The 26,971-nt window shown below is 42.1% G+C and overlaps 1 protein-coding gene across 1 annotated transcript; it reads left to right on the forward strand.

Moving 5' to 3' along the window:
* The first annotated feature begins 11,047 nt into the window (after window positions 1–11,047).
* On the forward strand, window positions 11,048–26,222 carry bmp4 (bone morphogenetic protein 4). Its single transcript, XM_021574116.3, has 4 exons — window positions 11,048–11,444; window positions 15,976–16,098; window positions 16,811–17,175; window positions 22,576–26,222. Exons 3-4 carry the CDS (start codon window positions 16,818–16,820, stop codon window positions 23,439–23,441), a joined length of 1,224 nt encoding a protein of 407 aa, XP_021429791.1. The 5' UTR covers window positions 11,048–11,444; window positions 15,976–16,098; window positions 16,811–16,817; the 3' UTR covers window positions 23,442–26,222.
* Window positions 26,223–26,971: the final 749 nt, after the last annotated feature.

Consider the following 26,971-nt stretch of genomic DNA (forward strand, 5'->3'; position numbering starts at 1 on the left):
CATTTCAGGTTTGTTTGGTCTGCTGTATCTCGGCCTCTGTAGTAGTTGTTTTGTTTTTGACACTTTTATCTGAATCCCACAGTTCTTACCTGTCTAAGAGTACTAAGCATGTGTTTATAGTTTTAAAACCAAAATGTACTTTATGAGGGTAGTATACAATATTATGTGTCATTTAGAAAATGCCACCAGAGGGGGTCAGAGTTTAAGAGGTTTTAACCTACACCGTTACTAGGTAAACAAAATAAACTGGAGGTGGACCAATTGTCATAGCATACCCTATAAGTGCAATAAATACATTTAAAACATGGAGGCTGAAGAAATAACATACAGTAGAAGCATCGTAAATAAAACTGGATTTAGAAAAAAGTCAGTAGCGACTTGTACACATTTGCACTTATAACATAACTTAACTCACGGTAACTACCTTAAAACTTGAAACCTTTCTAGTGCTGTGGGGTGAACTCTACACTACAGTAGGGATCTGAGCTGTCTGTCAGGGTGCCATGCCCCAGGTTAGACTCAAGCAGGCAGGCAGGCAGACGTGTGGGGTAGACTGGATCCCACCCCTGAGCTGCAGCTCTCAAATCAACCCACAGAAAATAAACGCTGCACTGCCAAAGGGACTCGTTTATCAAATCTGAAATTGCACTCATAGGGCAAAATAACCTACAATTACCAGCTAGAAATTAACTTTTCAGTCAGCCATCCAGAAAAAGATCATAGGATATCCTACAAAAGGGAATTATTGTAAACCCCTGGCCTCCCCCTCCCACAACCCCATACATTCCAACAACTCCCCATTTACTTAGAATGTCACAAACCTGCAGTCCCATAAAAGTAGGGTGCATGTTTATGCATTTAAGAATCTAGTTGTAGATTCTATAGGCAGTCGCAGGATGTGTTTAGTTGGTTGCTTTCAAGGGAAAATCAGTGTGTATATCCCTTGGTGCTTTAATCTGAAAGTTTTCCTCCCAAACAACTTCAACAGACCCATACTTACATGGAGAGCTCTGTTGCTACCAGTTTCACCAAGATATTTAGACCGCTCCCCAAAACTTCAACTTTCCAGCAAAAGCAATTACGCGCTGTTGGCCCAAAGTAAAGTGGAGAGGGACTCTCTTTAAAGTGTGTAAAATTCCCTCCTTGTTTAATTATGTAGTGCTGGGTGGAACCTGGGGGCCTGGGACTCCATTCTACTTGCAGTGCTTTTTCCATGGCACACATATGCAGGGCATTGGTTCCCACGGAGAGATCGGAAGCACAGCGGATCCCAAACAAGAGGCTATGGCGTTTCCCAAAGCCCTTAGCTGCACGGTGACCTCATCGCCTGACCACCTACATCTCCACAAAATTCCAAGCATGAGGTTGGGCACCCCGAGTGTGGCATCCGACTGTAAACTGTGATGTCACGTGTGAGTCATCCACATCTGAGGCCTAGCTATGGGGACTTTACATCTTGACAAACTCAAGTCCCTTTCTCATGGTGGATTAAGGCTTTCCATTTAATTGTGTCGGAGGGGAATAGTTGACTTCTAGCTGACTTGGCGGTCGAACCTAATTTTCTTAACACAATGTCTTATCAAATAATGGTATAGTTTTCAGAGGACCTGCAGCATATGAAACACACCCTGTAACAGTGCTATACTTACACACATACACACTTTACACAGTATATGACATATATTTCCTTTTCAGTCTTTCAAATAAAGCTGTCGTGCAATGTTGACATTACAAACAAATTTGATTAAACAAATATCCAAGCTGGAGACCGCAAGTTTGATAAACAACTCAGTCACTCCTTATAAATTAATAAATGTATTGCTTTTACTACTGTTTTGATATATCCGTCGAGCCCCCGATGAATCACCGCCAGCTGCTTACACAATGTCTCTGTTTTCTGGTTTACAGAAAAATGAATGATCTGTAACTAAATAGAAACTTGATGTGTACATAGTCTCAATGCAGTTTTGCCAATATTCATTTTCACATTCCACGATCATCTTACAGAAAACGTTAGACATATCAAGAATGTTATAAGTATACAACAATGCACATTAGACAGTGAGCCAAGCCACAAGTCGATGTATCTAGCAGCAGTGTCTTGCTAACCTTGCTGACAGAACCAGAACAAAGGGTGATAATAAAGATGTCAAAAGCAGTCAGCATTCATCCCTTCAACTTTCAAAATCTGCAGGTCACTGAATCTGATGTTGAGGCCTGATAACCCTGCTGAAAAAAACGGCATAGACCACTGGTCCAGCATAGGTGCTAGTTTTGCTGGTGACCAGTCTTCACAACATTTTTCGTGGTGCCTTTGTTGTGTTTCTGATGTGCCTTCGATGTGTTTTATGGTGACCAGCATTGCTGTGTTTTGCTGGTGATCAGCCTTTGCTGTGTTTTGCTGGTGACCAGCCTTTGCTGTGTTTTCCTGGTGACCAGCCTTTGCTGTGTTTGGCTGGTGACCAGCCTTTGCTGTGTTTGGCTGGTGACCAGCCTTTGCTGTGTTTGGCTGGTGACCAGCCTTTGCTGTGTTTGGCTGGTGACCAGCCTTTGCTGTGTTTGGCTGGTGACCAGCCTTTGCTGTGTTTGGCTGGTGACCAGCCTTCGCTGTGTTTTGCTGGTGACCAGCCTTTGCTGTGTTTTGGACACTGGTGCATAAACTAGTCACCAGCAAAACCAGCATTGTCACATCCCAGCTAACAGATAACTTTCTGAGAACCATATGTTTCTTTAAGATTGGTGAGAGTGAGGTTGTCCTATGGTTATTTTGCACACAACCTTCCCACAACATTCTAGAAATAGAGCAAGATATTTGCTTGCCTTTGGAACATTCTCAGCATATTTAAGGAATTTGACAAAATAATGTTATTTTCTTGACATTTCAATACTTTAACACAATGTTTCCTAAAAGTTCAAACATGGTTAAATTTATTTAAAAAATGGTAATGTTCTAGAAACATTCTCCAACTGGTTTGACATTGGAAATGTTCTCAAATAGTTCAGAGAATGTAAAGAAACAATGTTCTCCTGTGGGAATGTCAATACTTCAGCATAACCTTTCCACCAGGTTTCATCATGGTTCTATTTAAAGTGATGTTTTCAAATTGTTTCGAGGGCGTTAAGAAAAAACCTTATTCTCTGGCAATTTCAGTACTTCAGCATACCAATTCCTACAGTGTTCCTCATGGTTCTATTTAAAGTCATGTTCTCTGAACATTAAGAAAACTTTCCATATAAACCACAAGACAACATTAGTAGGATAAAAAAAAAAGATACATTCCTCTATCAGCGTCAACAAAACTCTCTCTATCCCCTATCTTGTGAAGTGTGTTCAGGTGTGTTGGCCGAGCCTACTAATTGGCCACCCCTAATCTTGATGAGTGCTTGTTTCCTTTGAAATGGGGTCTGTTTGAACAGGCTAAATAGAACCACTTTGCATGCTAGCTCTATCCTGGTGGCACAGTGGACTAATTCCATGGATAGAGAAGATTATACGGTTTGAATCTCAATGACGCCGTGCCATTATCATTTTTTTCATGTATTTGCATGATTAATGCATAAGCAAATGAATTTCCATGTGCCCTATCTGTGCTTGGAGTTAGAAACAGTTAACCCAAACTAAGCTAGAAGTGTTTTTAAGTCTTATTGAAACATTTAGTGAAAGTTTTAAGGAAGATTAAAAACCTCCAAATAACCTATTATTCCCATTCTCAGAACATGAATAAAACATCCCAGGAAAACTTTCAGGGAACCATAATAAAGCGTTCTCAGAACCTCGTAGCAGTCTAAAAATGTACGTTCCCAGAACAAGCAAAAATGTCACTTTCTGGTTTACCGGTCAGGAAACTTAGTGTATGGCTTTGTTCCCAGAACCAATAGGAAACCAAAGGAATTAAATGTACTATCTTGGATCCTACTGGCTTGCAAAGTGATGTTTAATTCCTATTGGAATCCAGCCAGAGAGGGGATATCCAACAATTGGAACTTTTCTTCACCCACAATATGCATTCAGAATGACTGCCAGGGTTAGAAAAATATATAAATGATACTACCCAAACCAGCTCAACTGGAACAGCCATTTCAGTAAGGGGTGCAATAAATCCAACTAAGAGATTGGATTAGTTTAGAAACATGTATGTTATTGATCTTGTGTAGCATAAGATTAATTAATTCATCAATGTACATGCAAAAACACAATAAACAAAACATGTATTGAAACAAACAATTACAAAAATGAAACGGCAATAGAGCATGCTGGGAAAAATGATATCGGTGGGCGTGATCAGACTAGCTTGACCAGCTAGACCATGCTTGACCAGCATACTCCAGCATCCCCAGCACAAGCTTGTATGTGTCCAAAACAGAGTGAAGGCTGGTCACAAGTGTCCAAAGCACAGCGATGACTGGTCACCCATGTTTAAATGACATCAAAGGCTGGTCACGAGCAAAACCAGCTAGACCATGCTAGTAAACCAGCATAACCAGACAGACCACGCTTGTCAGACCAGCTTGACCAGCTAGACCATGCTGGTCAACCAGCACAGACCAGCAAATACCATCATGGACCATCTTGAAATGAATGCTGATCTATGCTAGGGGTGTTTTCAGCAGGGAACTGAACACTGAAACCCATGAAAATAAAAATGGAACCGTTCCTGGTGCTGCCCATGAGTTTGACAGGCCCGGTTTAAATTGACAGAGGGTTGGTCCCCTACAGATGGAAGGAGCAAGTTCATATGAGCAGTCCTCCATGTCCTATCCCAATATCCATGATGACCCAACTTGCTGTTCTTCTCCTCTCCTCTCATCTTCTCCTCTTTCCCCTCTCCTCTCCTTTCTCTCCTCTCTGCTTTGCGTCCCATCTTCCTGCCCACGGTTCGCCCACACTGGGATGTTAGCATATTCTGACTGCTTGGAATTCCTTCCTGCCATCTTAGGAGCGCACACTGCGTTTTAAAACTTGCTGGGCCCTTTCAAGTTTTATTTGAAAGTATGTAGTTACATTCTTGAAAGAATAACAGGTCCCCGGAGTGATTTATACATAGTATTAAATGTCAAGGTTTGAAAAGACATAGTTAACACTCGCTCATCCACTTAAGAGCTTCTCAATGGCCTAAAATGTTCAGGGGGCTTTAGGCTATTGATGTGCAGTAAAAATGAATATGCAGAGAACAAGAAAAAGAAGGAGACAGAACAGAAAGAGGGAGTATGAACTGACTAGCTTTCATGTAATATCTTACTCAACCAATTTGAGTCGCTGAAAGGTCCATGGGGTTGGTCCACGGTCTATTTTGCATTCAAAAGATTATATGCTTTTCCACAGCCAGTGCTTAAACTATAACATAGATGTAGCGAAGAGTATATCAATACCGTAGTTCCTGGAACTCACTGAAGTTGAGTTACTTAAGACGTCCTACCTGCTGCCATTGCTGTTCTGCTGGCGCTCTAGGTCAAAAGTCAAGTGCCATGTTTACTTTTGATGGTCTGTGACCCTCTGGTAATTCGATTAGGAAAACTTTGCCTTTGGAATGGAACTCTGCTTAGCTTTTGTCAGCGAGTCAATTCTGCTGGATGTATGAACAGCTTTTTGTGCTGAGTTACTTCTCTTAAGAAATCTGATTGGTTGACTATGAGACCCTTTAAGTAAGTTGATTGGTTGACTGACTAGGATACGCCAGAGATCCTGCACCGTGTAGGGCCGTGGTCACAAGGCAATCTGTGTTCTAAGCTATGCTAGCTACTCCATTCTACTTTTACTCCCCTCTATCCCAGTCTATTCTACTCCACAGTGGACAATAACACCATGGCTCTTTATTACAGAACAGTAGGACTCACTGGGCTGCTTGTTCTACTCTCTCCTGGCTTAGCTCTGGTTCTTAGGACCCCAAGTCTAGGCCATTTCAATTCCCCTCTCTGATTAAAGAGGTATCTCTAAGCGCCAATCCAAGGCCCTGATAAAAAAAGCTTTTTAATCCATTGAGAAAGTCTCCAAAGCTCACTAGAGCTCTGGCATCAGGCGTTGCTCCACTCAGCCAGGGTCTGGACAGTGTTGTGGCAGAAGTGTCTCATCCCTCTGCACTGAGAGACGGACCTAAAAAAAGGCTAGGGATGCCACTCACTTGAGCGGTTGCCTTTGATAACATCTGCATGGAGGAGCTTTGAACCAGCGACAACAGGAGATGGAGGGACATTAAAGACCTGTCACTCACTTGGCAAAAGAGTGGCAAACGATTCCAATCATCTACTGACCCAAGTTCAGTCCCAAACAAAGGACTGAATTGTCACTGATGCTTTCTCTAATGGAGCCTGTGGTACCCGAGTTTGACTGTTGAACATAGGGTGTGACAGGGGCTATAAGATATTTTGGGGTATTTAGGTAAACACTTACAATACTTAAAATGATTTTTTTTAACAATACAAGCTGAAGCATCTGTTCGATTTCTGACAAAACATTTAATTTTACTTTCTTTTGACTTGCATGTCATCGAAACCAAATTCTATTCAGTGCAAGTGACCTCAAGGGGAAAACATTTTCCACGTTAGCTCGACGATGGAAAGATGTTTATCAAAATAAGGCTTTCTTGCTAAAACTATAGCTTCAAATTTACATTCACGTGGATAAAACATTTAACCGTGACTTAAAACTTCAACATTCCGTGTAAAAGCAAACTGATGGTGTTTATTAAACAGTGTTTTTCAGCTGAAGTAGACAGGCCGGAAGAGGCAGTGACCTCTCTTTGTTCTAACCAATCCAACATCCATCCCTCTTCATTTTCTTTGTGTTTACTTCTACGTTCATGAGTTTACATGCCAATTCCATTATAGGGATTAAAATAGTTTGTGCAATCCCTCCTCAACTCCTCACCACCACCCTCTTTCCCTCCATTTAACCCCTCCCGCCACTTACTGGCTTTGAGATCCATGGGTTGAGTTAAGGGATTACTGGCCAAACGCGCTGTAGCACAGACCATTACCCAGAAATAGGAGATGGCTTGGTTGAAGAATGTTCCAGCGAGAAGCCTGGGACCTATAGTGAAAGCTATGTTTGATCAATTGCCGTGGCACGTGTCTGCACTAGTGAATACTTCACTAAACATCTGAAAAAAAGAAAGAGAAAACTAAGGTGTGTTATGACACGGGGCCAGGGGTCTACACTCCCAGGTTACCTTTGAGCTCCTGTTGATTATGGGCTGGCGTTCACAGGTGAGTGGCTCCAAGCGGGATTTAGAGACTCATAGCCGTGGAGGTGAAATCATCCACTCTCTCACCAAAAGCACCGGCACAGGACTGTTGACCTTTTCAATTGCCCAATGGCAGATGCCACCTGATGACTCAGCTCAGCATGCTCACATAAAAAGAGGAATGCTACTGCAATAAGCGAAAAGTAAAAACAAGCATGAACAATCTTTATAAAGAACAGAAAGTACAAAGTATGGCTAATGGGGTATTTTCCACATCAGTTTGGGGGAGTAAATTGACTGCGGTCCCCTCCCTGACTGTGCAATGGGTGATGGTTCAGCCAGTGCCTGTAGGGCTGAACCACCTAGGGTTGGTAATCTCAGAGGGATCTAATGGGGCTCAGTGGGGCTAAGCCCGGTCAATGCCTGGGAGTGGACCTCCATTAAAGACCCACAGCCAGGTGCCCTCAGCCCCATCAGGCCTGTACTGTGGGGAAATCCCACCCCAGCAAAGCTCTTATCCCTCCAGAGTGGGAGGATCGAGGATCCCTATGGTCATCTGAAGGCCCCTGTGGAACCAGAACATCTAGTCCCTCCACTTCTCTCCACTCTCCCTGCCAACTGAAGGAATGGGGTTACTTTATTTTCTTTTGTTTCCTCTCTCCAAGCATGCTTGTCTGCATTTCATCAGTTTGTGTTATTGTGTGATACACTTGATTGACTCATCAAGCTGAAAGGTTTCGGAGATAGGATTGATCCCAAACAGGTCAAATGTTCTGGAAGAGCCCGTGCATAAGGAGGAAATCATTCACAAATAATTCACGGAGCTGCTCTTCTTGCTGGGGAAGGCCTGCCCAGTCCAAGACCTCTCCATCATGGATGACAACTCCACAGTGTCCCCCTCCCAGAGTTCAAAGAACCTTGGCGTGACCCTGGACAACACCCTGTCATTCTCTTCAAACATCAAAGCAGTAACTCGCTCCTGCAGGTTCATGCTCTTCAACAGTGGTCACCATCCTGTCGATTGCAATCGACTGGTCGATCTCCAAAGCATTTGTAGTCGATCACCGAACATTTCTGTAAAAAACAATAACGATAAAGTCTTGCGTTCCTATTTTTTTAATTTTATTTTTAATTTTATTTTTGAAACTGTTGGCGGTAGGTGTACTTGATTCAGCATCCCTAGCGCCGGGAAGGCAGTGTTCCCATTTTGAACCATTTCATGTGCCTGAAGGTAGAACTTTGCATACCCGGCAGGCCCAGAGAGCAAATCAAGTGCACCTATAGACCTACCTCTGGCCAATCAGATAGTTGTTAATATTGGCAGCTTGTGTCTTTTTTAACAGCAAGGAATATTTCCCTTTCTCTGGTCATAAGAGTAACAACATGAATTGGCGCATGTGGCAGAAATAATGCAGTGTGACTTGAGTTTCGCCATCAACTGGAAGACTGTGTCCACTTTTCTCAGCGGAGGGAGAGAGAGTGGAAGGTCGGTGAGTCGGATGAGAGGCAGCTTCACTGCTGCTCTCTCCTTCCCTCCCTCCCTCCCCGCAGACTGACCATCAGATGCAGGCCATCAGTCCAGTAAAATCAAATCAAAAGCAAATCATTATGTTAAACTGTGCCTCACAAGTAATACAACAAATGATCTATTACCACTGCGATCATATATCTACAATTTGAAATATAATTTCAACATCAATTGGCTGACATAATTTCTAAATGGTCTGAGAAGAACTACATTGGCAGGGCAATTCAAGCATAGCCAATATGCAGTGATAATGTATTGGGCATCTAGCCTACTGAACAAACCTCATTGCCACAGAACTATTTTTAATGGGTTAATGTTGCATAGTGTTTTTTAAGTCATCTTTTTTTTCCTTCATCTGAGTAGTAGATCTCAGTATTCATTTGGACTCAGAAAGTGATCTTTACTCAGAAAAGGTTGGTGACCACTGCTCTACAACATCTGTAAATTACGACCCTTCCTCACACAGAAAGCCGCTCAGGTCCTAATCCAGGCACTTCTCTCCTGTCTGGACTACTGCAACACTCTGTTGGCTGGGCTCCCTGCTTGTGCCATCAAACACCTGCAACTTATCCAGAACACCGCAGCCCGCCTGGTGTTCAACCTTCCCAAGTTCTACCATGTCACCCCACTCCTCTGCACACTACACTGGCTTCCAGTCAAAGCTCGCATCCAATACAAGACCATGGTGCTTGCCTACAAAGCAGCAAGGGGATTTGCCCCTCCCTAATTTCAGGCTCTGCTCAAACCCTACACCCCAACCCGAGCACTCCTTCAGCCACCTCTGGTCTCTTGGCCGTCCCACCTCTACGGGGGTCAGCTCCCGTTCAGCCCAGTCAACGCTCTTCTCTGTCCTGGCAATGGTGGAACCAGCTTCCCCCTGAAGCTAGGACAGCAGAGTCCCTGCCGATCCTCCGAAAACGTCTGAAACCCTCCCTCTTCAAAGAGTATCTTGAGTGAATCCCACAGCCCTCTGAGTATGTCCCAAAAACACAGCTTACTGCACCGATTAGCTGCAGATGTGCATAACCACTTCGCATTGAGATTTATGTCTGAGGCAAGACATTCATTATCTAACAGTGCAATAAACTTTACATACAAAGCCACACGACACTGGATGCATACAAGGCAAAATGTAATAACTGGGCAAAAGTCAACGGCACGCCAACAGAAACCACTTGGTCGACTAATGTATGACTACAGGGGAAACTAAAGTAAATACAGCGTGAGAAACAACGGCGGCCATTTGCATTAGGTTCTCTCGCCAGCGTATCCTGTTTAGACCACTGTTCAATCTCAGCCTAATCCCCTCACTAGGAGTACATTTCTCAGGATGCTTACGTGACCCCGGCCAGAGAACCAGAGAGATCCAGAGCAGATTTAAGGCTTTAAGATTCATTATTGCCAATTTCTCTGCCCCGCAGTCTTAAAAATATGTGTCTTAAAGACTTAACTGTTACTGAAGGGCTGTGGGGTAAGGTGTAGCAGCAACGCTGTTTAACAATTACCCAGTCAACAAGGATTTTTCAACCATGGAGTTTTTAATGTGAGGTAGCCTACATCATTTTTTTTTTATCACACCATCTTACAAGCTTTCATTCATTTAGTCTGAGGGTTTCTTAATATGTGGAATATTTGGAAGAAGAAGTTGAAAGGAGTATTCAGGTGAATATTCAGGTGAAAATGTAGCAAGACACTTCCTAATCCACTGTCCATGGCACGCACATTTTGTCACTCCACATGGTAGTCCTATAACGTAGCCTATTTCAAAACCATTTTAGAAGACCTGTGAAAAAAGCTTCCTTGAACCCCAGATGATCGTTTCCATAGGAACACAGTAAACAGATAAACTGAGGAAAGGGAACAGATAGTTTATCCATTGGCAATGAAAGACATTGAGATTGAGGAAGAAATAGAAAGGCGTAATGGACCCGCAATTGTGCCGTTATTAGCTATGTGATGGGTCTAATGTGGAGTTGAAGTGTATTCATGCAGCTCCGCGCACATCAGTCAAAAAATACATATTGAATGGACAATTTAGGCTATGTTGGGTGGTGTGTCGACCAGATGCAGTCAAAACATAATAACGCGCTCATGCTTTTAAAACAGAACGCACTAAAAGGTTTGGCATTAAAAATGTATCTGAATAATTAGCAGGGTAGCAATGTTGTATTACATATTTCAGATCGATATTACAGGTCGAAATGCAATTTAAAAAAATAGTATTAGAAAGTTTCAACTCATTATTAGTCTGAAACATATTGCGCATAATGTATTTCTCTTCGAGAGAGTGGAGGGGGTTTATCTTAGGTGTTTGAAACAGCGGAATGGGGCGGAATGGGGGTGGGGGTGGAGGGGGTAGGAGGAGGCATGAAGGCTAAATAGGGCGGACACATAAAAACGGCAAGGGGCAATAGATGCATGATCAGTTGGAGAGTACGCCTGTCCTCGCAGTGTTCCGCCCTCATGAACTTCTGGAGATAGGAACCCCGCTGCAAACATACGCTGCTTCATACATCTACCGCTTCGGTCTCCGGCCATCGTCTCGTCTCTTGTTTTTTTTTTTAGAGTGGTCGTTAAGGAATTAATGATCCGAAAGCACCACCGTACCTCTCCATAAATTAATTCGGCGTTTGCAGTACATGCTTTACACCTGGACTTCCATTGCGTGTGGAGAGCTCACACTTTCTTTTGTCATATTTACTTTTCTCGAGGAACTACCTGTACCCCTACTGATGGTAAGCCCCGCTCAACTTCATATCTGTAGCATGTTCGAGAAATTGACACAACAATATATCCTAGAACATTACATCTATCCAAGTACCGTACAGGATTAGGCTACAAATTGCAGAAGGCTCAGACGGGCCACATTTAAAAACAAATTTAAAGCCATTTACATGATTGAAATAGCACAATTGAGAATGTTAGCCAATCAAAAGTATCATGTTCGTGATACTGAACATTAAATGTATCCCATTGCATTTAATCGGATTACTGAAGCTACTTCATGGAAATAATTTGATCCGAAGTGAAATACATTGATTAAGGTATACCCTGACGCACGCTAGGACAATGGTGTCAGAAAGTGTTTAACATAAACAACTAATGAGGTACTTTTCTGTTAAAGAAGGTTACGAATACTTACTTTTTGACTGTTGTAACTTGCATAAATAGATTATGATATTTTTTGTGGTTGTTGACAAATTGGCTCTGGGTTAGACACCTGCACGAACAGTATTGTGCGCGTATTTCCTATTTTGTAAACGTTTGGAATGGCTACCCGCATGTTTTCATCAAAACATTTATCTCTAGGTTGTTACTGATTTGTCAGTTTTTGGATTGAGTCCATATGTAGGCCTATAGTCGAAGCCTACTTTTATTGATTAGACACCCCTGGACAAAGAGACACTGGTCTTCCATGCATAAATTTAGTTACGTTCCTCAGTTCAATTAGGCTATTTTAAATTTCTCAAATGCAAAACTTATTTAAATAAAAAAAAATATTAGGATCATTTCGATACCGAATGGTTATTTAAGAACAAATGTCTGGATTTAAAACGTAATGGAAACGTAGGATGAAGCAATGTAGGACCATTAAAAAAAACAATCTATACCGCTACTACAAACACATGGCTTACACACACAAATTCATAAAAGTCTATGTAGCCTATCGAATTTAGACGTTTTTGTAGAAAATCTAATTAATACAATGAGGGACAGCAGGTTTACCGTAAATATTTACAGGACTACAGGCTCAAGCTGACCTCTTCGACGCATGTAGCCTTACCTTCGCACTGCTCAATCTGCATCCATTTACACTAGCCTATTCCAAATGTTTCAATCATTACATTACTCGTTTGTTTGAATTAATGATTTGATGACTAATGGCTCCACCAGAATTCCACAGTTTACAGCAAGTAATTCTAAGAGAGGATTTGGGCATGGAGCTGACAGCAAGAGTAAACGTATCTGTTCTTAATTTTGAGAAGTTGGCCTCTTTGCTAAGTACAAACAGACCGATGCTTAGGCCTATAGCTTAAAAAGAAGAATAACAAACGAAAAAAGGGATGAATACAAAATGTGATCATTAGCGGTTATAGATTTATCATTCAACGATGAACTATGAACTTGCCTTGGCACAAGCTTCAATAACTTTGCTCTCACATCAAACTGCTTCTTGGCCCTAAAGATATGGCCATTCACTTTCATTACAACTTCAAATGGGGAAAAACACTAAATAATGTTTAATGAACTGATAAGAATGTTAAAATATAAAATGCTAATTTGACAGACCAACTGATAATTATTGACTGTGATTGGAGACATAACTGGAAACATCCATTTGTTGTCTTAGAACTGTCTTCAAAACCATGTTGCTGCTGTTCTTGTACACAACTTATTGTCAGAAATAAGTAGAGCTATCAGGCTTTACTTTCAACCAAGTATATACCTACCCATCGAGTGTACCATTGTTTTTAAAATGAATTTTTTTAAATCCACTGTACAAAAAATAAACATGGGATATGAATGCTTCTGTGAACTTAATGCCCCCCCCCCCCCCCCCCCCCCCCCCTGTCAAATTCCTCAGGAAACACATCTAAAGGGCCATGTGCATAGTCTGATCACATTATCTCTGGTTAGAGGGAGAGAGAGAAAAAGAGAGGGGAGAGGAGTCAAATAAAGGCCTAGGGAGGAGGACTATGCCAGACCAGAGGAAGCAAACTGCCCAGGCTTAATTGCACGCTGGGCAACAATACATTCATTGCAAAATATGGCGCTGTCCCTTGTTCGGTTCAAAACTCAGACTTGGAATTTTACGCTTTCTCCCGGACTGTCCCTCTCCGCTACTTTAGGCCTGCCTCACAGCTGATGAGCTGAATAACCCAACACAATAAAAGGGTTCAATCATATTGTTATTTATCCTTTTAGACACCCTCTTATACAGTGGTTATTACAATATAAGAGCAGAACGAGGAAAAATGTGATGAGCATCATTGTTGGTTACATCCCTATATGCTCTTTAGATCAGCTGGCACAGTCATTTTATTTTACATTTGACTCATTTAGCAGGCACTCTTACCCAGAGTGAATTACAGGAGCAATTAGGGTTAAGTGTCTTGCTCAAGGGCACATCAACAGATGTTTCACTTAGTCTGCTCAGGAATTGGAACCAGCAACCTTTCAGTTACTGGTCCAACGCCTTTAACTGCTAGGCTACCTGCCATAGGTTGTCAACATACTTGGGGAATACACCGACTTAATACGTGGCTCTGTAAGAAGTTCTGTAGTCACTGTTTTGTTTTTAGCGGTCTGAATCGCTGTAATCATGGGAGAGGCCCTCTCGGCACAATGAGCGTTTGTTGTCAGAGATGCACACACACGTTATCCCTCCACCCCATGGGTAATAGAGCTGATCATTTTCAGAACCCTACTGCCTCTTCGCCATGGTTCTCACGGGCTGGCAGACACACACACATACCAGTCAGCACTCGCACAACACAGGACCTTGTGTCACGACCAAGAACACAAGGTCGCACAAAGGTCAATGTCTAATTTTGTTACAAAAAAAGTGAAAATATTTCCTTGATTACATGTACAGTGAGCCATGGATGGAAAAAGATAAACACTGAGATATGAACCCGGACACACACACACAGTGAGTGTGGACATGATGTTATTGTTAATGTGCATCTTTGCTGTTGTAGCGCTTGGTCCATTTCCAGTGGAATGGGCTCCAAACTGATGACGAAATGCTCACAGTGTCGCTCTCACCCATTGAGTCGAAGTGTCTGCTCTGTGGTACTGTTTGCCCAGGCCCTATTTTACAAACACTCGTTAATTTTATTAGTGTGATTCAGTAATGTGTGTTTAAGCAAGAGATTCATTAGGGCCAAGTCCCTCTTGTTGTGATGTCATAGATCCACAGAATGGGCGTAAACCATCTACAGGACAGAACACTGTGTATAGAGGGATTGGAGAGAATTGTCTCAGTTCTAGAACTGCCTCGCCGTGACAATCTGGAGTGAATTGTATTGGATAACACGATTCTTGTTGTTAATATACTGCAGTGGCAAATTCGTGTGAAGTCTGGCTGGTCTGGAAAAACAAGGTTCTATTCAATTCAATAGATCTTTATCATCCCCGAAGGGCTACTCTTGTGCAGCGTAAAAATACATGTACATACCGGTACATAAAAACATTCACACAGCAAATAATGCTTTTGATCAGGTTGGAAAACAAACCGCCAGGTGCAACAGACTCATATCACACAGGTTTGAGACTACAGTATATAATGCAGTGATCTTCTTCAATGTACTAAAGATAAAGATAGTGTGTAGGTACATATAGTATGTCTAACTTACACTTTTGCAGGCAGGACAGGAGGACAGCATATAGAAAAGCATTAGTACTTGGCTGAGTCCATAGTGGTTGGCCTTGGGCCTATTGATGCCGGTCTGGTCAAAGAGCAGAGCAGCAGGCCTGTCATCAGCGGCTCCACATATCTCAGGACAACTGAGGGAAGTAGGGTGGGAGGACCGAGGGGGTCTCTTTTTGATGGGTGCTCACACAGGTTGGGGGGGGGGGGGGTGTGCTCTTTTTAAGTTTCTTGAAAAAGCGCTTTTGGCCTCCTTTGTTGAGGCCATTGGGATGCAGATTAATTCACTACTAATCAATACAGAGCTATCATGAACCATCTGATAGCTGGCCTTAATGAGGAGGGAGGACAAGAGAGGGTCCATCTACTCTGTCTGCCTGTCTGTGTGTTCTGCATAGACATGGCAGTGTTTATGTAAATGTATGCTCTCTACAATGACTTGGTCCTACTACCTCAAAAAAATAGCAAGACAATACTGTTTTTCAATTGACAGACAAATTGCTTATGAAGTGTGGATGGATGTTGTGGCTTGATCTCTTTAAAAATATGTTTGCTAAAGTCTGAAGATTATGGAGTAGAACGTTTACAAATCATATTGTTACATTAAGTGTTTTTGCTGTTTCATTTTCTGTCCTATTTAATGTGTGGTGTCTGAAAAGGCATCACACTTCTGGGAACTGCTCTTAGTCGGTTTCCCTGCTCTGACTTGCCAGTTACAGAAAAGAGAACATTAGCGTAACCTTTTACCCCATGTGTCTGTGTGAAAATCCTTAAAGAGAGACTGGGTTACACACACACATACATACATGTTAAGTCAAAGCCAGAAGTACTTTCCTCTACGCTGGCTAGACTACAATGACTACAATGTCCCTTTTCTCTTCTGCAAATTTCAGGAACAGGGTCACTCCAACGCTCTCAAGCAGCCCCCCAGCACCACGTAACATTTCCTTGAGGAACGCGTCCATTGCTGGCTCCCAACAAACATGGACTGTTTTCCCATGCTTTATTTTCTGTCGGTAAGTGGACCACGCTTATTCAATTCATGCCATGTGACACCATTGCCACAGCTTTCTGCATTTCTCCCTTTCTTTTTTCTCAGAACATTGATTTGAGGTTGGTCATATTTTTTTATATTAAATAACTCGATGGCACTAGTGAAAAGGAAAAGCGTCTAATCTCACTTTTACAGAGAAAATGTTGGTGGAATGTGCGGCACATGGTCCTTTGACTCCTTGGTTGGGTCAGACTTATGAGGGACTCGGCTACTTAACGAATTAAGACTTTGCTTTGACCCCAGGGTTGTTTCTCCTATGTGTCTAATCATAGTGGAAGAGGGAGAGAGAGAGACAGGGTAACAATAATGGCCCCCAGATTCCATTCAAAAAGTGGTGTTTTTAACCAGCTGTTAACTCTTGGAGGATGTCGCCAGAGAAACTGCATAGGGAAGATATCTGATCGGAGGCCATTTTACTGTAAACAAGCCAGGCAGGACAATTATAACCAATTAGAGGACATTTACAGTGAGAACATTAGTCAAGGGTCCTGCGGGGTGGAGGTTATGTTAGAAAAAGGAGATTTAGGAAGGGTAGACAAATGTTGAATGTCACTTTATAACAGTCTCTCTCTTTCTTTCTATTCCCTCTCTCTCTCACACACTCCATGTCCTCTTTTAAACTCCCTCTCTCTACCAACCACTTGTTTATTTTTACTCTGTCTTTGCCTTCCCAGAGACATCATGATTCCTGGTAATCGAATGCTGATGGTCATTTTATTATGCCAAGTCCTGCTGGGAGAGAGCAACCATGCTAGTCTGATACCTGAGGAAGGGAAGAAGAAAGCCCCGGGCCTGCAGAGCCGGACTGCTGGTCAGAGCCATGAACTGCTGCGGGACTTTGAGGCCACGCTGCTGCACATGTTTGGGCTGCAGAGGCGACCGCGGCCCAGCCGCTCGGCCACCGTGCCACGCTACCTACTGGACCTCTACCGACTGCAGTCGGGTGAGGCCGAGGAGGCCGGTGCCCATGATGCCGCCTTTGAGTACCCCGAGAGGTCGGCTAGCCGCGCCAACACCGTGAGGGGCTTCCACCACGAAGGTAAAGAGAGAGTGAGTGGGTAAATGTCTGTCTGTCTGTACAGAGGGGCCCAGGCCTATGCCCCAAACCTAATCAATATATTGATCAGAAAGAGCGATCTGCATGGATTTTGAGTACATGTGGATATCCAGAGGTGATATAACCTTTCCTCTAATAAGTATGGGAAAGGTGCATATTTCAGTGTACAGTTACAGTGCATGTCAATGACGTATGCCCCATTATAGAATCCATGTACAGAGCTTGGTATAGAAAATGTACTGTAAGTCAAGGTAATTGGCCAACCAGCACCTGAAACAGCAAATTATTTGGAATGAAGCACTGCCTTCCCTAAAAAATAATCTTGAACCATTTTTATTTTCTGGACATCAACAATCCATCCCCATTCAATAACATTCCAATAGTGATGGCAGCAACACATATCTCCCAGAACTTATTTTTTTAGCCTGGGTGTGGACCCGTAAGCAAAGAATCCCCATCTCTCAACGAAAAAAATAATGGGAAAATCCGACATTTCCTACACCACTTAAACATAAATGTAGGACATCCCCTCCCACCTTTAACATAAACTATGAAATCTAAGGATGTGGTCACAAAATGGTGGCCAAAGAGGGGGCAAGAATTCAGTCAGACAAGTTCCCCTACTCCTGAGAGAATCTGCGGTCCGACAAAGCCAGCCGTGTGTTTGGTTAGCAGCTCAAGGAAAAGCATACCATCATATTATTGAGTTACACTTCTCACCCCACCCAGCACAAGGGCTTAAAAAAAGCCCTTGACCAGCAGTAGTGTGCCTCTCTCTCATGTCTCCACCAGTTAAGATGGAGCTAGGGCCCTTTAAGAGGGACCTTCCTCCACATGCAATTATCTTTAATGCTACTCTGTAGTCTTCTAAATAAAGTCCCTCCTGCCAACAATGTGTGCACTGGGAGCAGAGCAGACCGACTGGAGAACTCTGGAGAGCTGGAGTGCAAACTCTAACTTATCGTTAAAACCATAATAAAAAAATCATACATTTCCACGTCAATTCCCAACACAGAATAATGGTTATACCTACCACAACTATATACCCTTGAAAGCGCATCGACTACGGCATGTTTGTTTCTCTGTAAAGGTACACAACTGTTTTTAAATGCAGACACAAAATCCTCTCTGGAGATAGTTTTGAAGCACCACTTCTCTGTAAAGGAATGCCGCTTCACTAGGCGACCAGAACTGTCAATCAAATAATCTCGAGCCGCCTGCACGCTGACCACTCTCTCTTAAAAAGCGTACTTTCAAGTTGATTAAATACCGTGACTTACCAAGACATTTAGTAGAAAGAAAAAACATCTTCTGCTAGTAATCGACTCCTGTATTTTTGGAACGGGGGAGACTGATTCGTTTCCGTACTTCCAAGAACACAAACACTCACATTTTTGATAGCTAGCTAGCAAGGGACAGAGAAAGAGGTGAGGGGCACAGTGTATATATAGGTAGGTCGGCCACCAGGCAGACGGAGTCAGAACCATGCATTTGGCCGATCTATCACCAATCAAAAGCTACAGTTGAAGTCGGAAGTTTGCATACACCTTAGCCAAATACATTTAAACTCAGTTTTTGTCAAGCAAAGAGGCAGTGAGTTTGAAGGTAGGCCTTGAAATACATCCACAGGTACACCTCCAATTGACTCAAATGATATCAATTAGCCTATCAGAAGCTTCTAAAGCCATTACATCATTTTATGGAATTGTCAATTTAGTGTATGTAAACTTCTGACCCACTGGAATTGTGATACAGTGAAATAATCTGTAATCTGTAAACAATTGTTGGAAAAATGACTTGTGTCATGCACAAAGTAGATGTCCCAACCGACTTGCCAAAACTATAGTTTGTTAACAAGACATTTGTGGAGTGGTTGAAAACCTAAGTGTATGTAAACTTCTGACTTCAACTGTGTATCTCGCAGTGAAATTATATATTTTGACATTTCTTGGCTTGCAACTTTAGTTGCTTTTTTGGCCTATCGTCAATGAATAGGCTAGGATACTCTACACACAACAGACCGGAGACTGAACACATTCTCGCATCATTAGCGAAGAGAAAGAGCAGGTGAGCCAGCTGCACTGTGATTGAAATGTTCTTAAAGTTAAAGATCCTAATTTTGTTCACGCTCTTTGGTTATCCACAGTTTGTGTAAGAGAGATATGTTAGCATGGATGCTAAGTGTATACTGACAACTATACAAGATGTAAGTGTAATATGGATAGCCTAGTCAGAAAGAACAGTTTTAAAACAGGCTTCATGTAAAACTGAGGGAAAGAGAGGTAAACATGTAGGCTATTTATGTGCAACAAGGACCTTCCCATAACATATGTGGATAAAGTATGTGCTCTAAATCAGATATTTGTCTTGTATAATCCAGAGATCAAACACAGTGTGACAGTAGTCTAGTGTAGTGGATGGACGAGCAGGCAGAGCTGAAGGGCTGAAGAAGAACATGTCTGCCCTCAGGGGAGTAGGGATTAGTCAGCCTTAATGGGGCCTGTCTTACAGACTGTCTAACACGGCACAGCACAGCACCAAGGCCACTCAGGCACAAGGAGGCTCAGCCGCCTGTCTATGATGCAATGTGTGTGTGTGTGCTATCTTGAAGATCTGTTTCTACTGCTCTCTTTGGGTGTTTTGTTTCCCGCTGTCAAACTATGCTAATAACATGCTTGGAGACTTTTTTTTGAGCTGGATAAACTAAGTTGTTTATTATATAAATTCCATTATATACCGCTTCAATTTAGTCCATTTTTAAGGATCACTACAAAGTAATAAGATACAGTTGAAGTCGGAAGTTTACATACACCTTAGCCAAATACAGTTCAACTCAGTTTTTCCCAATTCCTGACATGTAATCCATGTAAAAATTCCCTGTCTTAGATCAGTTAGGATCACTGCTTTATTTTAAGAATGTGAAATGTCAGAATAATAGTAGAAAGAATGATTTATTTCAGCTTTTATTTCTTTCATCACATTCCCAGTGGGTCAGTTTACACATACTCAATTAGTGTTTGATAGCGTTGCCTTTAAAATTGTTTAACTTGGGTCAAACATTTCGGGTAGCCTTCCACAAGCTTCCCACAATAAGTTGGGTGAATTTTGGTCGATTCCTCCTGACAGAGCTGGTGTAACTGAGTCGGGTTTGTAGGCCTCCTTGCTCGCGCACGCTTTTCCAGTTCTGCCCACACATTTTCTATGGGATTGAGGTCAGGGCTTTGTGATGGCCACTCTAATACCTTAACGTTGTTGTCCTTAAGCCATTTTGCCACAACTTTGGAAGTATGCTTGGGGTCATTGTCCATTTGGAAGACCCATTTGCGACCAAGCTTTAACTTCCTGACTGATGTCTTGAGATGTTGCTTCAATATATCCTCCCTATCCTCCCTTATGATGCCATCTATTTTGTGAAGTGCACCAGTCCCTCCTGCAGCAAAGCACCCCACAACATGATGCTGCCACCCCTGTGCTTCACAGTTGGGATGGTGTTCTTTGACTTGCAAGCCTCCCCTTTTTCCTCCGAACATAACAATGGTCATTATGGCCAAACAGTTCTATTTTGGTTTCATCAGACCAGAGGGCATTTCTACAAAATGTACAATCTTTGTCCCCATGTGCAGATGCAAACCATAGTCTGGCTTTTTTATGGAGGTTTTGGAGCAGTGGCTTCTTCCTTGCTGAGCGGCCTTTCAGGTTATGTCGATATAGGACTTGTTTTACTGTGGATATAGATACTTTTGTAACTGTTTCCTCCAGTATCTTCACAAGGTCCTTTGCTGTTGTTCTGGGATTGATTTGCACATTTCGCACCAAAGTACATTAATCTCTTAGAGACAGAACGCATCTCCTTCCTGAGCGGTATGACAGCTGCGTGGTCACATGGTGTTTATACTTGTGTACTATTGTTTGTACAGATGAACATGGTACCTTCAGCCATTTGGAAATTGTTCCCAAGGATGAACCAGACTTGCGGAGGTCTACAATTCTTTTTCTGAGGTCTTGGCTGATTTCTTTTGATTTTCCCATGATGTCAAGCAAAGAGGCACTGTGTTTGAAGGTAGGCCTTGAAATCCACAGGTACACCTCCAATTGACTGAAATGATGTCAATTAGCCTATCAGAAGCTTCTAAAGCCATGACATAATTTTCTGGAATTTTCCAAGCTGTTTAAAGGCACAGTCAACTTTGTGTATGTAAACTTCTGACCCACTGGAATTGTGATACAGTGAATTAAAAGTTAAATAACCTGTCTGTAAACAATTGTTGGAAAAATGACTTGTGTCATGCACAAAGTAGATGTCCTAACCGACTTGCCAAAACTATAGTTTGTTAACAAGACATTTGTGAAGTGGTTGAAAACAAGTTTTAATGACTCCAACCTAAGTGTATGTTAACTTCCGACTTCAACTGTACTTATTCAAGGCACCAAGTTCAAGTTTACAATGACAGAGCTATGGATGGACAACTATGTGAAAAGCTTAACATGTTAGTTTCACGTTGGGAGAAACTGTACAGGGAAAAATGCAAAGACACCTCTTGAGGTTAAAGATTCAATTACCCATGGAATACTGCAGGAGTTTGAACCATGGTTAAAAAAACCTGTTTTTCAGGCCTCCACTTAGTCTTAGCTGCCCCACCACCAAAGGATTGTCTGTGGGAATCCGTAATGATTATTCATGATGAAAATGATAAATGTCCCCAGTTAACAAACTGCAGAGCCAATCAAAAAACACAGCAGGTTTTAATAATGCAAACCACCTGGGTAAGATTAAGGCCTCGGTGTGAAATAACAGGGCCAGATTGAGCAGAAAAATAGTAGACACAACATTCCTTTCCCAACAATGGTGATCTTGCCAGAAATCTGCAGACTTTGCATGGAATAGCTACCCTCTACTATGTTTATACTGTAGCTCCTGTACGTTAATCACCACCCTCTAAGTAATGCATGTTTCATCAAAGCGCTCAGAGAAAGGCATTGTGGGAAGTCCTGGAAGGTCCTTATGGATAGGTAAGTAAGTATAGTTAAAGCATGTTACACTGACGATTGACAATTGACAGAAAGGGAACTGATTTAAACAACCGGCGGTGTAATCGTTTTGGAGGGAACAAGTAAATAGTAACAAGAGAGAAGGGAAAGGAAATTCAATATATTCATATTTGACCATATTTTTCATGTAAGGTCCTTCCTTTGAGAGCTCACATAGGTCAACAGTTTTTTCCTATTGAACTGGATTCTGAATTGAAGCAATCACTTCACTCAGTTCAAGGATGAACTCTTAAATCAAACCTATAGATGCTTTCATCAGAGTCAAGATGGCAGCTCGTACAGACTCCCTTGATAAAAGTGCTGACATTGACTGTGTCCGGTTTTCTTTCTCAGAGCACATGGAGCGGGTTCATCCGGGGGATCTTCAGACGAAGAATGGCGAGGCCGCCCCGCTGCGCTTCCTCTTCAATCTCAGCAGCATCCCAGAGGACGAGCTGCTCTCGTCGGCCGAGCTGCGTCTGTTCCGGCAGGAGATCGACGAGGCCATTTCGGGGAGCGGGGGGGACAAGGAGGGGCTCCACCGGATAAACGTGTACGAGGTTCTGAAGCCCCCGCGGGCCGGGCAGCTAATCACGCGGCTCTTGGACACGCGGCTGGTTCGCCATAACGCCTCGCGCTGGGAGAGCTTCGACGTGAGCCCCGCCGTGCTGCGTTGGACACGGGAGCGCTTGCCCAACCACGGGCTGGCTGTGGAGGTCCAGCACCTCAACCAGACACCGCGCCACCAGGGCCGCCACGTGCGCATCAGCCGCTCACTGCACCAGGAACCCGGGGAGGACTGGGAGCAGCTACGCCCCCTGTTGGTCACCTTCGGCCACGACGGCAAGGGCCACCCGTTGACGCGCCGGGCCAAGCGTAGCCCAAAGCAGCGGGGGCGTAAGCGCAACCGCAACTGCCGCCGTCACGCGCTGTACGTGGACTTCAGCGATGTGGGCTGGAATGACTGGATAGTGGCGCCCCCAGGGTACCAGGCATACTACTGCCATGGGGAGTGCCCCTTCCCCCTGGCAGACCACCTGAACTCTACCAACCACGCCATCGTGCAGACATTGGTGAACTCGGTGAACACCAACATTCCCAAGGCCTGCTGCGTGCCCACGGAGCTCAGTGCCATCTCCATGCTCTACCTGGACGAACACGACAAGGTAGTCCTAAAAAACTACCAGGAAATGGTAGTGGAAGGGTGCGGTTGCCGCTAACACTGACTATGGGCAACTTTAGGCAGGCAGCACAGACGCTAAGAAAAGACCCCACTTTACTCCCAAAAATGTTCACTTGGACCTTTATTTATAACTTTTATGTTGCGATGTATGTTTGTCTAATTTTTTGGTTTCCTTGACAATATGATCATATATTTTGACAAAATATATATATATATATATATATATATATTTATATCTACATATAAAAGTGAGTCCTTATTTTAAACATAAATAAAAAGCTGTACAACTTTTCATAATGTATATTAGATTGTATAAGGTTTTTAAAATGAGAAAATAGTATAAAAAAAAATAAAAATAAAGTTTATTTACTGGTAATATTTATTGCGTTTATATTATATACATTTAAAATAAAAAATTCAAACAAATTGCCTTCCAATATTACATTTGAGCAGATCACAAGAAGCTCAAATTGTGTACTTAAATAGGGCACTGTGTGAAAGCACTGATTTGTTATGAATCAATCGAAGTAATCAGAAATGTGCATTGATTTTAATTCACCTCTTTACATAGATCTTTAAACCAATTATTTTATTAGATAAGTCCCTTGAGTAAGAATTAGATTTATGTATAACTGTAAAAATCGATCAGATAATATGGGTTGTGAAAAATGAAAAGTTGACAGCAAAGGTCCATGACTGTTTTATATGAGTTTGTATTTAACACGTTTGGGTCTGATACTTTTGAAAATGTACTCAAGTAATTGTTGCAATTCATTATAACAGAGGAATCTTTCTGATGCTCTCTCTCCCAAATAAAATAATGTTCGGTCTGGCATTATCCAACTTGGATTGATTCACACTTGAGGAAAGGCCTTTAGTAATTTCTCAACATAGCTGTTTTGTAAGATTCACCTTTTGCCATTTATAAGCATAAAGAATAATGTAACAATTAGAGACCAAATAGACCTAGGCATGGGATACTTGGGGATGGGCTACACCATGCTCAAATTTCACTTTTATGTCAATTAGTTTATATGGGGTGGTTTGACACTCGCTAATCCAATTGCCATCTGGGTGGATAGTTGAAATTGATTGTTGGAGACAGTTGAGAAGTGATCCAAATGTTTCCGACGGTTTAGTGTTCGGGGCACGACTGTGGACGATGGGTCATACACTGACACATGGCGATACACGTTCTCGGAAGAATCAAAGGTTAGACCGTCTGTCTCCATCCTTTGTCTTCGGCGGCTCATGCCGACAGAATAAAGACGCCCGTCTCCAACTTGTGCCCCATTAGACAATGCACTTCTACATCACTTATTTACAATCGGATGACTGCACCAAATTATGTGATAAGGTTTGGAGAGGGGAGTCCTTTTAACTTTTCAGGACATCCCACTGTATGTAGCATTCCCCCCATGTCCCTGCACGAGCTTTGTATAGGCTAGGGGACATGTAAGATAAATACATTTGGCATTATTGGAGAAATTCTATTTTTCAGCTTACCTTGGAAATGTTTTAGGCCTGCGTGCTTGGAAAGAGTAGAAGGCAAACTTTTCTTCCCCCAATGCACAACACTCAGAAAAAGCAATGTCTCCAATCCGCAACAAATGCATCACCACGGGAGTCACACAAACCCAAACAAGCCTTTTTGCCATGGTTGAGGTCAGCCGGTTGTTTCTGAAGGCTTTGACCTAAAAAAAAATCTAAGGATTTTCAATTAACCTCCCAATTGCTAAAGTAATGCAAATTAATGTGCCAATATTTTGGGTTTACTCAATTAGCATTTTAGATCACAGGTTGACGGGTGGAATTATGTGGTAGACTTGTCTATATTCCAATGGAATGTGTGTGGCATGGTTTTGTTGGTGTTATTTAGTCTTTCCATCTTAAACCATGATTTCTGCTCACCTCAGAGAAGTTTACCACAGTCAACCTCAGGCTCTCGGACAGCTGTTGGGCTTGCCTTTGATGCCCGCATATCAGGCGCAGCCTCGTCAAAAAGAGGCTGAAAATAATTTCATTTTGAAGTGGCTGAAGGCAGAGGGGAGTTCTTCTTTTTAGCAGCTTGACAGCGCAGTTACACACATTTCAACTGATCTCCTGAGTTTAGATAACATCAGCAACTTATGGTAACTGTCTGCCTGGTCATTATCCCACCTATACTGTTAAAATTAAGTGCTTTGTAACACCAAAACTTGTGGCAACTGAGCTGCCACCAACTTGAAGGAGATGAAACCTGAACTGCTGGAGTATTGAAACACATCATCCTGAGATGTTTCGAAACATTACATGGTGTGTTGTAACACCACAAAATCATCAAGTGTTGTGTAACACCTTGCTAGGGACTGGGAGCACTAACAGAAAAGATTGAAAACATTATTTTGGTTATTCAAGTCCTGTTTAGTGCAGAATTAGATACCTTCTCTTTTGGTGTTGTTTTTTTCTCTCTCTAAAGCTTCGAAACACCATTATGATGTTTTGAATTCTGTCTAGTGAAGAATTTGATCCCCTTTTCTTAAGTGTCATAATGTATACCATTGTTTTATGTATTTTAAAAGTGGACATTTTACATCATTTTGTCAGGCATTGTCAAACAGTTTTCAAACCACCAGCACAAACTGTCAGGTGTACTGTAAAAATGTAAGATTCTTACCTTACCTCTTCTCTTAACAACCATGACATTCTGTGGGAATTCTCTGCTGTCCTCATTGCATGTCAATTTGTCTAACGGTTTTGATATTCATTCACTATGATCCATTACACGTGATGGCACAACAAGCTTAATACTAATATATAAATATAATTGTCTATCTTCAAACTTCATATACTGTGTGAAAAAATCATAAAGTCCCATTTTTGGGAAGTACCCACAATCCTCTAAAAACAGAGTCACTTGGAAAGATAGGAAATGCAAGGTAATTAAAACCAAAGACTTCCAATAAGTTCAATCACTACATTTTCTCTCTTCGGTTATCCTCATGAAAGATACTTACATTTTGAGCAACATATTCAGTTGGATTTATTCTTACATTAATTTGGTCAAATTGAATTAACAAATAGTTTAAGCAACTTACATACATTTATTTTAAAGATATTTTGAAACTTTATTGAGACAGTTCTGAAATGACAGAGGGGATACAGATAGGTGGGAGAAACAGATTGAAGAGTTGGAGAGGGGAATTGAACCCCGGTCTTCAGTGGGGAGAGGGGGGGGACTAAGCCAGGTGAGTTATCGCTAGACCACAGGCTCTGGACTACTTGCATTCATTTTGATTAAGTATATGCTGTTGTTGTTTTGTCACTTTTAATTCAACCCATAATAATTTCTTGCTGTGTGGTTGAGTGGGTAAAATTCCAACGAAATGTACCATCTTATTGCCCCCCTGTTTCCAATCTGTCTAAATAAAGCGTTGAAAAAATGAAGGTGGAATTCCACAAAAAATATTCTCCATAGTCCCTTATCATCAATCAATATTTAGGCTATAAACCATTTGCATTTATAAACCATTGATTGTATGAGAAACACTGTTTTTGTGTTTTGATGCTGCCTTTTACATGCACTGA

This window comes from Oncorhynchus mykiss, chromosome 19 (genome assembly GCF_057628025.1).
Source record: "Oncorhynchus mykiss isolate SJ-2025 chromosome 19, ASM5762802v1, whole genome shotgun sequence".
In the NCBI taxonomy this organism is placed as follows: Eukaryota; Metazoa; Chordata; class Actinopteri; order Salmoniformes; family Salmonidae; genus Oncorhynchus; species Oncorhynchus mykiss.

Excerpts from the sequence above, each read along its gene's own strand:
- bmp4 (XM_021574116.3), top strand. The coding sequence starts at position 16,818 with ATGATTCCTGGTAATCGAATGCTGATGGTCATTTTATTATGCCAAGTC. Across the intron at positions 17,176-22,575 it reads GAGGGGCTTCCACCACGAAG|AGCACATGGAGCGGGTTCAT; the intron begins GTAAAGAGAGAG and ends TTTCTTTCTCAG.